This window comes from Blastomyces gilchristii, assembly GCF_000003855.2.
Source record: "Blastomyces gilchristii SLH14081 genomic scaffold supercont1.3, whole genome shotgun sequence".
Classification (NCBI taxonomy): Eukaryota; Fungi; Ascomycota; class Eurotiomycetes; order Onygenales; family Ajellomycetaceae; genus Blastomyces; species Blastomyces gilchristii.
This window is the reverse complement of record NW_003101680.1, coordinates 2,596,734-2,610,104: the sequence shown is the minus strand read 5'-3', so window position 1 is coordinate 2,610,104 and position 13,371 is coordinate 2,596,734. Positions and strand designations below refer to the sequence as shown.

Here is a 13,371-nt window from a genome sequence, read left to right as displayed (position 1 = left end):
AAGATAGTGATCAAATTCAGTTTTACAAGCATGTAGTTTTGCCTGATCTTCAGTTGTAATCAATGTATGCAAGTTCTGTTTCAAAGTTAGTATTATAGTTCTATGAGATATGAAGCATTATCAAAGATTATTACTTACTAGAGAATTGTATTTCACTGTCTTCACATCTCAAAGATCTGCTCATTCAAATCTCTGATAGTTGGCATTGTAGTAGTCTCAGACTAATTTAATATATAAGTCTCATTCCTCCTCTGTTCAATCTTGAGAAGTGTAGATGTTAACTCAATAGAAGAAATCTAGTAGAGCTGCTACAGTATAGTACTCTGTAAAAGATTGTTCAGTTTTGCTGTAGTAATATACCAGTTTATCCCTTGCAGCAATAATAGCCTGTACTATAGCATCATCCCAGACTGAATTTCTTTTTAAGTGATTCAACTGCTTCTCAAGATGAGTAAATAAACTGTTATACACTCATCAGACTGACTGCAGCATTAGTGTACAAGTGATTGAGACTGTCTTTATTGTCTTATAAAACTGAAACAGTACATCAATCACATATTTCAACTGAGTTCACTTCATATCAGAAAGTTTCAATATCTGAATCTTTTTCTGATCAGAGTGTTGCACTTAATGATTAATTATCTGATACAATCAAAGAGTCTGAACAGTCATCTTATATATTGAACTTCATCATATTCTAATATTCTGTATCATATTCAGTGATGTGACTGATTTGTTTATTTATTGAATATCATGGAATCATTGTTATTGTTTAGAGAAGATACAAATCATATTAACAATGTTTCAAATCTGTGATATTTAAATTATTAGTTAATCTATTCAAAATTAACAGTAGCATTATCAAAAAGCAATATCAAAAAGCAATATTAAAAAGTATTGTCAAAAAACATTATCTTTTACAAAGTAGATGTAAAAGTTACTTGAGTAATCACTTTCATCTCATTCTCATTTCAAGAATCAGTCATCTCATTATTCTTCATCTCAATGTTAAGATTCTTTATCAGTGTTTGTATCACAAGTTGAACCACATGAGTAATGCAGAGAATATGACCTTGTTTATCATTTCAGAAATGCAAAGTCAATTTTTGCTTCAAGCTCTTTATCATAGTATAGTTATTTGCAGCATTGTCAGTTGTAATTATAAGAAGACTGAGACTAATATCTTAATAGTCATTTTTAATCACAGTTATTAATACCTCTGCCATATAATCCTCAGTATGACTACTGATCAATGATTCAAATTCAATTAATGTCTCTTGATAAGTTCTGTTCTTATCAATGTAATAACATGTAACTTTGATAAATGCAAGATTGTTTGTACTAGTTCATGCATTCACTGTGAGAGACACTCTTCAATGATTCTTCAACTCTGATTCTAGATATTGTATATTGACTTTGTAGTGTATCTCAAAGATTGAACTGAAGACAGAATCAATGTGAAATATGAAGATTTGAATTAAGCATTTGAAGAAGTGTTTAGAATTCAGAGTTTTCAATTAATTGAAGAGAAAGATTCAGAGATATATATATATAAAGTAATTATTCACAGAACTTATCAGATGAGAGTTGTGAAATCAGAGTACTGATACATGATCATTTTCACATGATTTTCTTCAAATTAGAAAGTTAGTATTATCAAAAATCATTATCTGATAGAGTAACTTATCAGCTCAGTAGTAATTTTCTGATTATTTTTCTTTTATTATCTGCATTCTGATGACTTCAGATGTCAGGAAATTTCTTCAGAACTATGATCAGTTTATAATGAATGTTTCTGAATGAAGTTGTAGTGATTGCAGTAGAGAGATAACTCTTTGGTAATCTGCAATATAATCTGTTGATAATTATTTCATAGATTATCTCAGTGTTTGTGTTAAGTTTTTCATAAATTTCATGACCTGAAATCAGATGTGAAAAATGAAGTGATTATTTATCATGATTGAAAGAGAGCATTCTGTGTTGAATTGTAAATAACATAGACTTTATAATTCACAGTGATTTCTTGAAGAGTTTATGAATCTTCAATAGAAGTAAAAGAAGTGAAAGAAGTGAATTCAGAAGACATGATAATAATTTGAGAAAGATAATAATTTATTTTCAATAACTGATCACTGATGTGTGTAAGAAGAATTAATATAAGAGAAAATAATCTTATTTCTTAGCTTAGTTATAATTTTAGTACTAACTCAGATTGAATATTATTGATGTATAAAAGTAAATAAACAATCTTGATTAATCTCTGTCATATTTCTTGAAATATATTAATATTGTGAAAGAGAGTGTTATCAAATTACATTATCAGATAATATCATTAAAAATATATTAATATTGTGAATATCAATGTTGAAAAAATGTTGATACTTATACATTATAGTGATTTGTGAATCATGATAGTTAAATATATATATATATATATATCATTCCTGACTTGATTACAACTTGTACAATAATTTTTGAAAACTTAAAATCAATTTTAATTATTAATAATTAAAAACTTAAACTTATAACTAACTAATATAAAAAGAAAAAAATCTACTTCTTCTCTTTCTCATTTTTCTTATCATTCTCTACAATTTACTTCTCATTCTTCTTCTTCTTCTTCTTCTTCTTCTTCTTCTTCTTCTCATCTGAGATGATAATCATCTTAAAATCTCTCTTCACTATCTTCTCAGAGAAGAGTTCTCACTGCTTTCTCTCAGCCAGGTCAACCTGTATCTCAAAATCCCGCATTTTCTGATCTACTGTCTCGGGTTCCATCTCAGCAGCAAGCAGATTGACATGCTCAGAGAGCAGAACTGTCTCCTTAATATTCTGAATCATGAAGTGCATTTGAGACCTGAACAAGGCCTTAATCCTCTTCTTCTCTATCAGCTTCTGCTAATCAATTAGAGAACAGAAGTGTTATCAAAAATCATTATCTCTCAATAAATAAAAAACTTACCAGTTTTGACTTCTTTGTCTTCTACTTTAACACTCTCTCAATCTTCTTCTATTACTGCTTATTTACAGTAATACTCTTCTTCTCTCTCTCTCTCTTCATCTTAAACTCAAATTATTCTCAGAACTTCTTCTGATCTTATCACTACTGTATAAAGCTCTTCACTGTCTTCTTCTTCAATCTCTCATAGACAGTGTCATTCATATTATTTCTATACTTAGTTCAGTCTAAATCTATCAAAAGTATTACTTAAAATCATTATTATTCTACTCTCTTACAGAGTCTCTTCAAGGCATTATAACATGCCTTGTAATCAGTCTCTTCTTGCTTGAACACCTTCTTCTTCTCTCTCTTCAATCTGTGACAGTGCTCACACACCTTGATGATCTGCAGAACTGCAGAATATTTGAAGAGAAATAACATGATTAGTTTCAGTGAGTGTTGAAGAGAGATGAAGACAGAAGAGATAGTCAGAAATAATATGATAATAATGATAATGATGATGATAGTGATAATAATAATAATAATGATGATAGTGATAATGTTGATGATAATGATAATAGTAATGATGATAATAATAGTGATGATGATAATAATAATGATGATGATAAAAGAGAAAGTGCATTGAAATATATTACTGACTTATCAAATATAAAGAGACAAAGAAAATATTAACAGTTTTTAGAGATATACAGAAACAGCTACAGTATTGTATAGTAATATCATCTTCATTCAATGCATGCAGTGTTGATATTCTTTGTATACAGTTATCATATAATCTATATCAGAGATACATGCAGAAAACAGATCTTTATTACTAGAGAGAATGATTGCAGTGATTCTCTGTTTTTATATTATAAAGATAAGTTATTCTCATTTCTTTCTTCTCTCTTTTCTCTTCTTCTTCAACTTATTACTAAATTCAAGCTGATATGACAACTATTAAAATACTTCTAGAAACTCTCAAATTGAAGAGTATAGACTAATCAAATTTTAAATACAGAAGAATTAAATTACATTTAATATTACTAATTATTCATCTCTTCTCAATAAAACCACAGTTGTGTCTTTTTCTTTCCCTTCTCAAATAAAACATGGTCTGTGAAAAGTGAGTATCATATCAGACTATAATGATTAACACAGCCTCAGCACACAGAGCTGTATACACACAGCACATGCTGAACTAAGAGACTGTATGAGTTGCAAACCGGCACCAGCATCTCAGAGAGAGCTGTGTAGTGTGAGAAAGCTGCAATTCTCAGTCATATATGCAGAGAATGAATCACTGCAGTAAGTGCATGTATATTAAAGTAACACTTTTTAATAACACTCAGTTTCTGATATAATGAAAATAGAGTCTCTCTGTGAGATCTGTTTTTATCAGAAGTTAGAAGATCTTATATTTCTTAAGAGTATCTTCACGCATCTTATTCATGAAATCAATGAGAGAAATCATTAATTTCAGTGTTCTGTTCTTGATGTCATTCAAGTAATAGCAGAGTTCACCCTGGCCACACTTTTTAAGTGTATGTTTTCTAAATATTCACATTTATACAGATATATACTGATTATTTATTAGATAATATTAAGATAATAACTCATCATGACTGTGTTACTCTCACTGTGAGAGATACACAGTTAATAATGAACATTGTAAAGACTCTGAGAAGTGAGTATTTTAAGAGTACTGCAGCTCTGCAACCTTGATTTTTTTTATTTTTATTTTTTATTTTTTTCTTTTTCTTTTCTTTTTTTTTTTTCTTTCTCTTTTTTTTTTTTTTTTTTATTCATTCTGATTTTTTCTTGTTTTTATTTTGTTTTTTGTTTTTTGTTTTTTTTTTTGTATTTTATATTTTTTTTATAATTAAAATTATATGAATTATGATCTGTATTCAGAAAAGTAATAATATTTGATAACACTCTCTGTTGAATTTTCAATAAATGAGTACTATGTTATAATATTATGTAAGTAAGAAGTGATTTCATAATTTCATTTGATATCATTCTCAATAATGAGATCAGAATGAAAATGTAACTAAGAATTCAAACATATTCTTTATTTAAGACTAGATTTTTATTTGAAAAGTGAATCTGAGATCTTTAATATTTGAAATAATGTGATTTGAAATCAATGTAATGAACACAAATCATGATCAGGAGTAATGCTTTTAGACAACATGACAACTGTAAAGTTTGGTCCTGGTTTCAGACACGGTCACACGGTCAGTCTAATCAGAAGTATAAACCTGACTTACAGACAGCTATGTGCAGATTGTGTCTTTGAAGTTATACAAGTTTTAAGTATATGTTATCTGTGATATCTGTGATCATCACAGTTTCTGCAAATCTTCTTCAGATTTCAGAGAGATCTTGCAATTTAAAAATAACTCTTATAAGTCTCTCAGCTCTCAGGTCTGAGTTCTCATATTCTGCTTATTATAAGAGCAGGTTCTCAGTTTTCATCTTCTAGCTCATTCACTTCATAAGCTTTAAAGATACTATAGTGATCTGAGATTCTGAGTTCATTAATACTTCTTATACTTACAGAGCAGCAGTACTGTGATACAGTCTCTCTTCATAAGCAAGCATTTTCATTGAAAGAGTAACAGATTCAGATATCAGCTTTAAGACTCTTAAGAAGGCTGTTACTGACTCTGTCTGTGACTTCTTAAATTTCTATTTTAATTTGTTCAGACAGTTTGCACAGAGATATTCTGATTTAAAATAGATAAAGCAGAGTCTCTTTTTCTTAATCTCTCTGTTATACACTCTATTTACAGAAGCTTATAAAGCTCTCTCTCTCTGCTTAGTAGTCAGATATGAATCTCTCTATATCTTATCATCTTTTTCTGATAAATCTGTTCTCTGTTATTCTAACTCTCACAGAGCTGATCAGTGATTCACTCTCTGTAAGTCTGTGACTCTCACAGTGATTTGTAAGTGATGAATAAGAGTCATCAGTTTCTTCAGAGTCAAGAACTTAGAGTCTTACTCAATAAGCTTGTTCTACATATCTTTATCTAGTCTCTTTATAAACATCATTATTCAGGTCTTGTTTCAGAGCTCTGTTTTCACAGATCTTAATTCATATTATAATTTCATAAAGTACTGTAAGTAGTCTTTAACAGATTTCTCATCTCTTTTTCTAATATTGATAATCACAGCTCAGATGTTCTCTGTTCAGCTCACAGAGTCTCTTAACTTATTCTCTAGATAGATCTTGAGAACACATCAGTAAAATCTCTTATAATTATTCTCTAAATAATTCAGCCAGTTCTTGACTTCAGTGTAATAGAGGCCTGTTATTATATAGATGACAGCTTCTTCATCTTTTATATCATATAGTCAGGCTTGTGAGTCAATTTCAAATACAAACTTATAAAAGCTTTTATAGATTGTGATTTGATAAGTGATCTTAAGTGATTACAGCTTATGAAAGTTTCTTTTCAGTTTGTGAGTATCTCTGAAGATTATGTCTAGAGACTCAGTTTGAGAGTGTTTACAGACAGTAAGTATTTCTTGTAGAAAAATAGCTTGATTCTGTAAGAGATGCTCAAGAATATTCTTTACTGAGATTGATTTATTCATGAATTCAGAGAGTTTCTCTGTCACAGATGCAGAGAATGATGTTCTGTGAGTAATTAATAAGTTCTCTGAGACTTCTTTTATAAAGACTATTCATAGTTCAGATAACTGCTTCTGAGTGTCTGCAGTAGAGTTTACAAAGATTGAAATATACAAGTTTCTAGTTCTTTCAGTTATAATAAGCAGTTGCTGACTGACTGAGCTTGAAATATAAGAATAAGTGCTTACAGATGATTATTCAGATGTTTGCAGCTTGACATGATATATACTATTAACTACTAGAAGTATTTACAGTAGAAAGATAAAATATAGAAGTTAAATGTATAATAGCATTCAAGCTGAGTTATGAATAGTATTCACAAACTCCAGTCTATATAGTTGTGTGTAGCCAAGGGCCGCTAGCTCTATTAATTATGCAAGAGATAGAAATAGAGGTAAAGAATCTGTGAGAAGCAGGATTTCTTACATTACAACTCTGACAGAGTATAAGCGCTATATTAAATTAACAAAGTATGTGTTTGAAATGAAAGAGTTAGAGTTTATAGAATATGTACTGAGTGATGACTGTATATATCTTATCTCAGAGAAATTGAATGTCATAGTAAATTAATTATAGCTGAGAAACATATATTATGTACAACAGTTTCTTGAGTTGATTTCATATTACTGTAGATTTATCAAGAATTTTACATGAATAGCTGCATCACTCTCAGATCTCTTAAGAGAAATAAATGCTAATCAGCAGAAGAAGAAGTTTCGGTCAATTATCTGAAATACTGTGTATGAAGAGACTTTTCTCACACTGAGAAAATGTATAATAACATTCTCAGTGCTTATTTAATCAGATTATGATAAATCTTTCTACATTGAGATAAACATATTTAAATAATCTATTAAAAATACTCTTCTACAGATGAGTAAGAACAGCAAGCTGCACTCAGTGATATATAATGATAAAAAACTATCAGATGCTGAGCTCAAATATTCAGTATATGAAAAGAAATTACTAGCAATCAAATATACACTGATATTGTGAAATAGATATATCAACAACAGCTATATAATAACAGTGATTACAGATTACAAAAGTCTTATCTATCTATAATTAATGATAAAACCTTTCAAATACTTAGTATGTTGAATCTCAGAGTTTCAAGTGTACAATCTTAATATTAAATACTGAAAGAGGTCAGATACTGTGATATCTGATGTAATCAGTCACAGATCTGATTTCATGAGTGAGAGTTCTATAAATTAAGTATAAGAGAAGTTCATATTAAACATACTGAGAGAATACAAGAAATCAGAATAAGTAAATATAATAATCTCTCACTTGAAAAATGATAAGATGTCAGATAACAAGCATCTTGTGAAAGTAGTAGAAGAGATGCTTTCAATCTTTAAACTGAGAAAATTGAAAAATGATGTTATACTTTACTGTTATTATTATTATTATTCTTCCATTATACTCATATGCAAGCGGAGCTTATGATGAGTCCTTGCGTGATGTTAAATACAGGCCAAGTGTTGATTATACAGGAGGAAAATACAGGTGTTGAGACCACGCCAAGATAATAAGAACATAGGAAATACAAAGAAGTGACAATTAAATACATGCGATAATAACTTCCCAGCCCAGGAACATAGAGCAATTTTATTGGAGTGATTTGTACATCTCTGTATTTATTAGAAACCTGAGGTGCTTGGGTTCTGAATTTAATGTATCCCCTGCGGGTTTCGAACTCACATGCCCTGGTTTCCCACGCCAAGGCGCTACTGAGTGGCCGCATTAATCATTCAGCCACCGGGGCTATACTTTACTGTAATCTAGAATATATAGAAGCTCTCTATCTAGAACATTTATTTAGACATGACTTAATAACTCACATGCACAAGGAATTCAGTCACTTAGAAAGCTCTGAACTCATGAGTATACTTAAATCAAGAGTATACTGATCAAGCATAACTGAGGACATTCAGATGTATACTCACAAGTGTCTGAATTGTCAGATTGTGAAAGAATCTAAGAAAGAATTAGAATGTGAGAAAGTATAACATCAGATGAAATGTATAATACAACTGTTTAAACAATGAGAAGTGAATCTCATAGACATATTACTGTAAACATTAAATGAAAATTATTGAATAATCACTGCTATTAACTATGGTACTGACTGATCAGTTATAAAAGCAGTTTCAGAAATAATAGAGAAGATAATAATGAAGTGTCTACATAATAAGATCTATATTAACTATGAAATGTCATGTGAGATTCTAACTGATAATGATGTAAATCTTGTAGAAGAAGTAGTGAGGCATTTTATAAGCTAGTTATAGACAAGTATTATAGAACAATATCATATCATCTACAGATAAATAGAAAAGTGAAACACTTGAATAAAATCTTGAGTAACTGTAAGAAATCCCGCTCCTCGCGGATTCTTTACCTCTATTTCTATCTCTTGCATAATCAATAGAGCTAGTGGCCCGTGGCTACACACAACTATATAGACTGAAGTTCATGAATACTATTCACAACTCAGCTTGAATACTATTATATATTTAATCTCTATATTTTATCTTTCTACTGTGAATACTTCTAGTAGTTAACAGTACATATTATATCAAGCTGTAAATATCTGAATAATTATCTATAAGCACTTATTCTTACATTTCAAGCTCAATCAGTCAGCAACTGTCTATAATAACTGAAAGAACTAGAAACTTATATACTTTAACTTCTATAAACTCTACTACAGACACTTAGAAGTAGTTATCTGAATTATGAATAATCTCTATAAAAGAAGTCTCAGAGAACTTATTAATCACTTATAAGATATTATTCTCTATATCTGTGACAGAGAAACTCTCTGAACTCATGAATAAATCAATCTTAGTGAAGAACATTCTTGAGCATCTCTTATAAGATTAAGCTATTTTTCTATAAGAAATGCTTACTGTCTGTAAACACTCTTGAACTGAGTCTCTAGATATGATCTTCAGAGATACTTATAAACTGAAAAGAAACTTTCTTAAGCTGTGATCACTTAAGATCACTTATCAAATCACAATCTATAAAAGCTTTTATAAGTTTGTATTTGAAATTAACTCATAAGTCTGACTGTGTGATATAAAAGATGAAGAAGCTGTTATCTATACAATGATAGATCTCTATTACACTGAAGTCAAGAACTGACTGAATTATCTAAAGAATGATTATAAGAGATTTCACTGATCTGTTCTTAAGACCTATCTAAAGAATAAGTTAAGAGACTCTGCAAGCTGAATAGAGAACATCTGAGCTGTAATCACTAATATTAGAAAAAGAGATAAGAAATCTGATAAAGACTACTCACAGTGCTTTATAAAATTATGATATGAATTGAGATCTGTGAAAACAGGGCTCTGAAATAAGACCTGAATAATGATATTTATGAAGAAGCTGAATAAAGATATACAGAACAAGCTCATTGAGTAAGACTCTAAGTTCTTGACTCTGAAGAAACTGATGACTCTTATTCATCACTTATAGATTACTGTAAGAGTCACAGATCTATAAAGAGCAGATCACTGACTGACTCTGTAAGAGTCAGAATAACAGAGAATAGATTTGTCAGAAAAAGATAATAAGACACAGAGAGATTTGCATCTGACTGCTAAGTAAAGAGAGAGAGCTTTATAAGCTCTTATAAATAGAGTGTATAATAGAGAGATTAAGAAAAAGAGACTCTGCTTCATCTATTCTAAATCAGAACATCTCTGTGTAAACTGTCTAAATAAATTAAAATAGAAATTTGAGAAGTTATAAACAGAGTCAGTAACAGTCTTCTTAAGAGTCTTGAAGTTAACATCTGAATCTGTTACTTCTCTGATGAAAATGCTTGCTCATAGAGAGAGACTGCACTGCAGTACTACTGTCTTATAAGTATGAGAAGTATTGATAAACTCAGAATCTCAGGTCACTGTAATATCTCTAAAGCTCACAGAGTGAATGAGCTGAAAGATGAAGACTGAGAATCTGCTCTTATAATAAGCAGAGTATGAGAACTCAGATCTGAGAACTAAGAGACTTCTAAGAGTTATCTTTGAATTGCAAGATCTCTCTGAAATCTGAAGAAGATTTACAGAAACTGTGATTATTACAGACATTGCAGATAACATGTACTTGAGACTTGTATAGCTTTAAAGACACAATTTATACATAGCTGTCTATGAGTCAGGTTTATACTTCTGATTAGTGTTGACAGACTTATTCACAGAGATAGAATCAGTTGATACTACAGAGTTAATTAGAGAAGATAAGCTTATTTATATAATAACTTTGTAAGTGTCTAAGAATCTCACAGTCATGAAAACTGAGCTTCAGATATCAGAGAAATACTGAGATCTTACAGAGATATTTAGCTCAGTAAAGGCAGCTGAGCTTTCTTCTTATTATAAGAAGAATCTGATAATAGATTTAATAGAAGAGTAGAAACTCTTCTGAGAACTAATCTATAAGCTCTTTTAATATGAGACAGAGGTCTTGTAAATCTATATAAAGAAGAATCTGAAGAATAGCTTCATTTAATCTTCACAGTTCTCTGCAGAAGTCTCTGTGATATTTGTAAAGAAGAAGAATAAAGATCTCAGATTGTATGTAAATTACTGTAATCTGAACTTTAAGATAATAAAGAGCTACTACTCTCTGTCTCTGATTGAGAATGTAATTAACTGTCTCACAGAAGCTGTTATATTCACATAACTGAATGTAATTAATATATATATATAACTGTGAATACAGTCTGAGAATGAATAAAAGACTGTCTTTAGAACTGCACTGAGATTATTTAAATATCTAGTGATGTCTTTTGATCTGACTAATATTCTCATAGTATTTCAGTCTTTTATTAATAAAATACTTCATATATATCTGAATGTCTTTGTGATAATATATCTGAATGATATGATAATATACTTCATGAAGAAGAAAGAACATACTAAGTATATATGAAGTATGTTAAAGATCTTAGATAAGACAGAACTGTATATTAAGCTTATAAAGTATAACTTCAGTACTTATCAGATTAATTTTCTAGAATATGTAATCACTGCAGATGATATTCAGATGAAATCTTTATAAATTGAGACTATTCTATCATGATTAAAGTTAACTAGTATTTATAAGATTCAGATCTTTCTGAGCTTTGTGAATTTCTATAGATGATTTATCTTTGTATTTATAAAGATCTTTTTAACTCTTACAGATATACTGAAGAATGAAAATAAGAAGAAGTTATTCTATAAATAGAGAATAGAAAGATTGTTAAGATGAAAGAACTGTGAGAACTTTCTTATCTTAGAAGCTTATGAGATCTTTATAAGATTGAAACAGATATTTACAGATACAGTGATACTGTTTCACTTTAATCTCTTACTCTTAATCAGATTAAAGATAGATATCTTCTTCTTTACAATTTCAGAAATAGTCTTATAACTACAGTTAAATAAGAACTGAGTTTCAGTGATCTTTTTCTTATAGAAGATGCAATCTGTGAAGATCAACTATGATATTTATAATCAGAAGCTTCTTATGATAGTGAAATTCTTCTATCACTGATATTACTACTTTGAGAGTCTTATAACAGTGATTACTGTTAGAACTGATTATAATAGCTTATAATAGTTTACTTCAATTAAGAAACTCTTGCAGTAGCAGGTTCACTGAGCTCAGAGACTGAGTGAGTTCTGATTCAAGATAGAATATATCAAGAGAACTAAGAACTCAGTGAATAGATTCTCTCACAGATCAGACTATATTAAGAAGACCAGAATAACAGATATAGAGAGACTAGAGAAGATAGAAAAGCTTTATAAAATGCTTGAACTGAGTGTTACAAAGAGATTAACTGAAGAGTCTCTTAATTCTTTATAAGAGAAAAGAGAGAAGAGAGAGAAAAAGTCTGTATAACTACTCTCTATAATACTGAGAGTTAACACTCTGAGAATCTCTACAAGAATTCTTGAAGAGAGTATCTATAATCTGAAGAATTTATAAGCTTTGAGAAGTACTGTGAAAAACCTGATGTAAGAAGAAACAGAGTATAAGTTTTTATAAGATCTTCTATTCAGATTATCTGAACTATAACTGAAGAATGAATATACTCAGTATATTCAGAAACTGCTTATAACAAAGATCAACTCTGCAGAAACAAAGAATTAAAGAGACTTAAATAATCTCTTATAAAGAGAGAGCTGAATTTATATATCTATAAATAAGTTTCTATGTATAGAACTTATTAAAAGATATCATAACTCTTCTCTAGTAAGTCATTTTACAGACATTAGAACTCATAAGTTACTTATAAGAAAATACTTCTGACTGAAGATATGAGAACTTGTGAAGAAGATAGTGAATTCTTGTACTGTTTATCAGAGTTCATGAGTAGTATAGTTCAGATTATATGAAGAACTTACTTCTCTACTCATCTCACAGAAATCTTGAGAATAGCTAGAAATGAATACTCTTATAAACTTCTCTAAAAGCAAGAACATATATAATGCCTGTTTTAACAGTATACTGATAATAGTGAATTACTTTATCAAGATAACACACTTTATACTCATCTGTAAGAACTTAAAGTCAAAGAATTTAACTCATATCTTTATCTATAATATGATTCAGTTGCATGAGTTGTCTATAAACATTGTCTCAGATAGAGAATTAATCTTTACAGAAGAGTTCTGATCTGATCTGATAACTATACTGAAGATTTTATGAGATCTAAGTATAGTTTTTTATTAACAGACAGATAATCAGATAGAATGTCTGATAAGTATATTAAAAC

The 13,371-nt window shown here is 29.5% G+C and overlaps 1 protein-coding gene across 1 annotated transcript; it reads right to left on the bottom strand.

Annotated features, from left to right (window-relative positions):
• Positions 1-2,703: 2,703 nt before the first annotated feature.
• BDBG_16521 (uncharacterized protein) lies at positions 2,704-3,382 on the bottom strand (the record flags this gene model as incomplete). The annotated part of the gene is made up of 2 exons (XM_031724463.1): positions 2,704-2,898; positions 3,338-3,382. The coding sequence occupies 2 exons, from the start codon at positions 3,380-3,382 to the stop codon at positions 2,704-2,706; spliced, it is 240 nt and encodes a 79-aa protein (XP_031576970.1).
• Between the last annotated feature and the right edge of the window lie 9,989 nt (positions 3,383-13,371).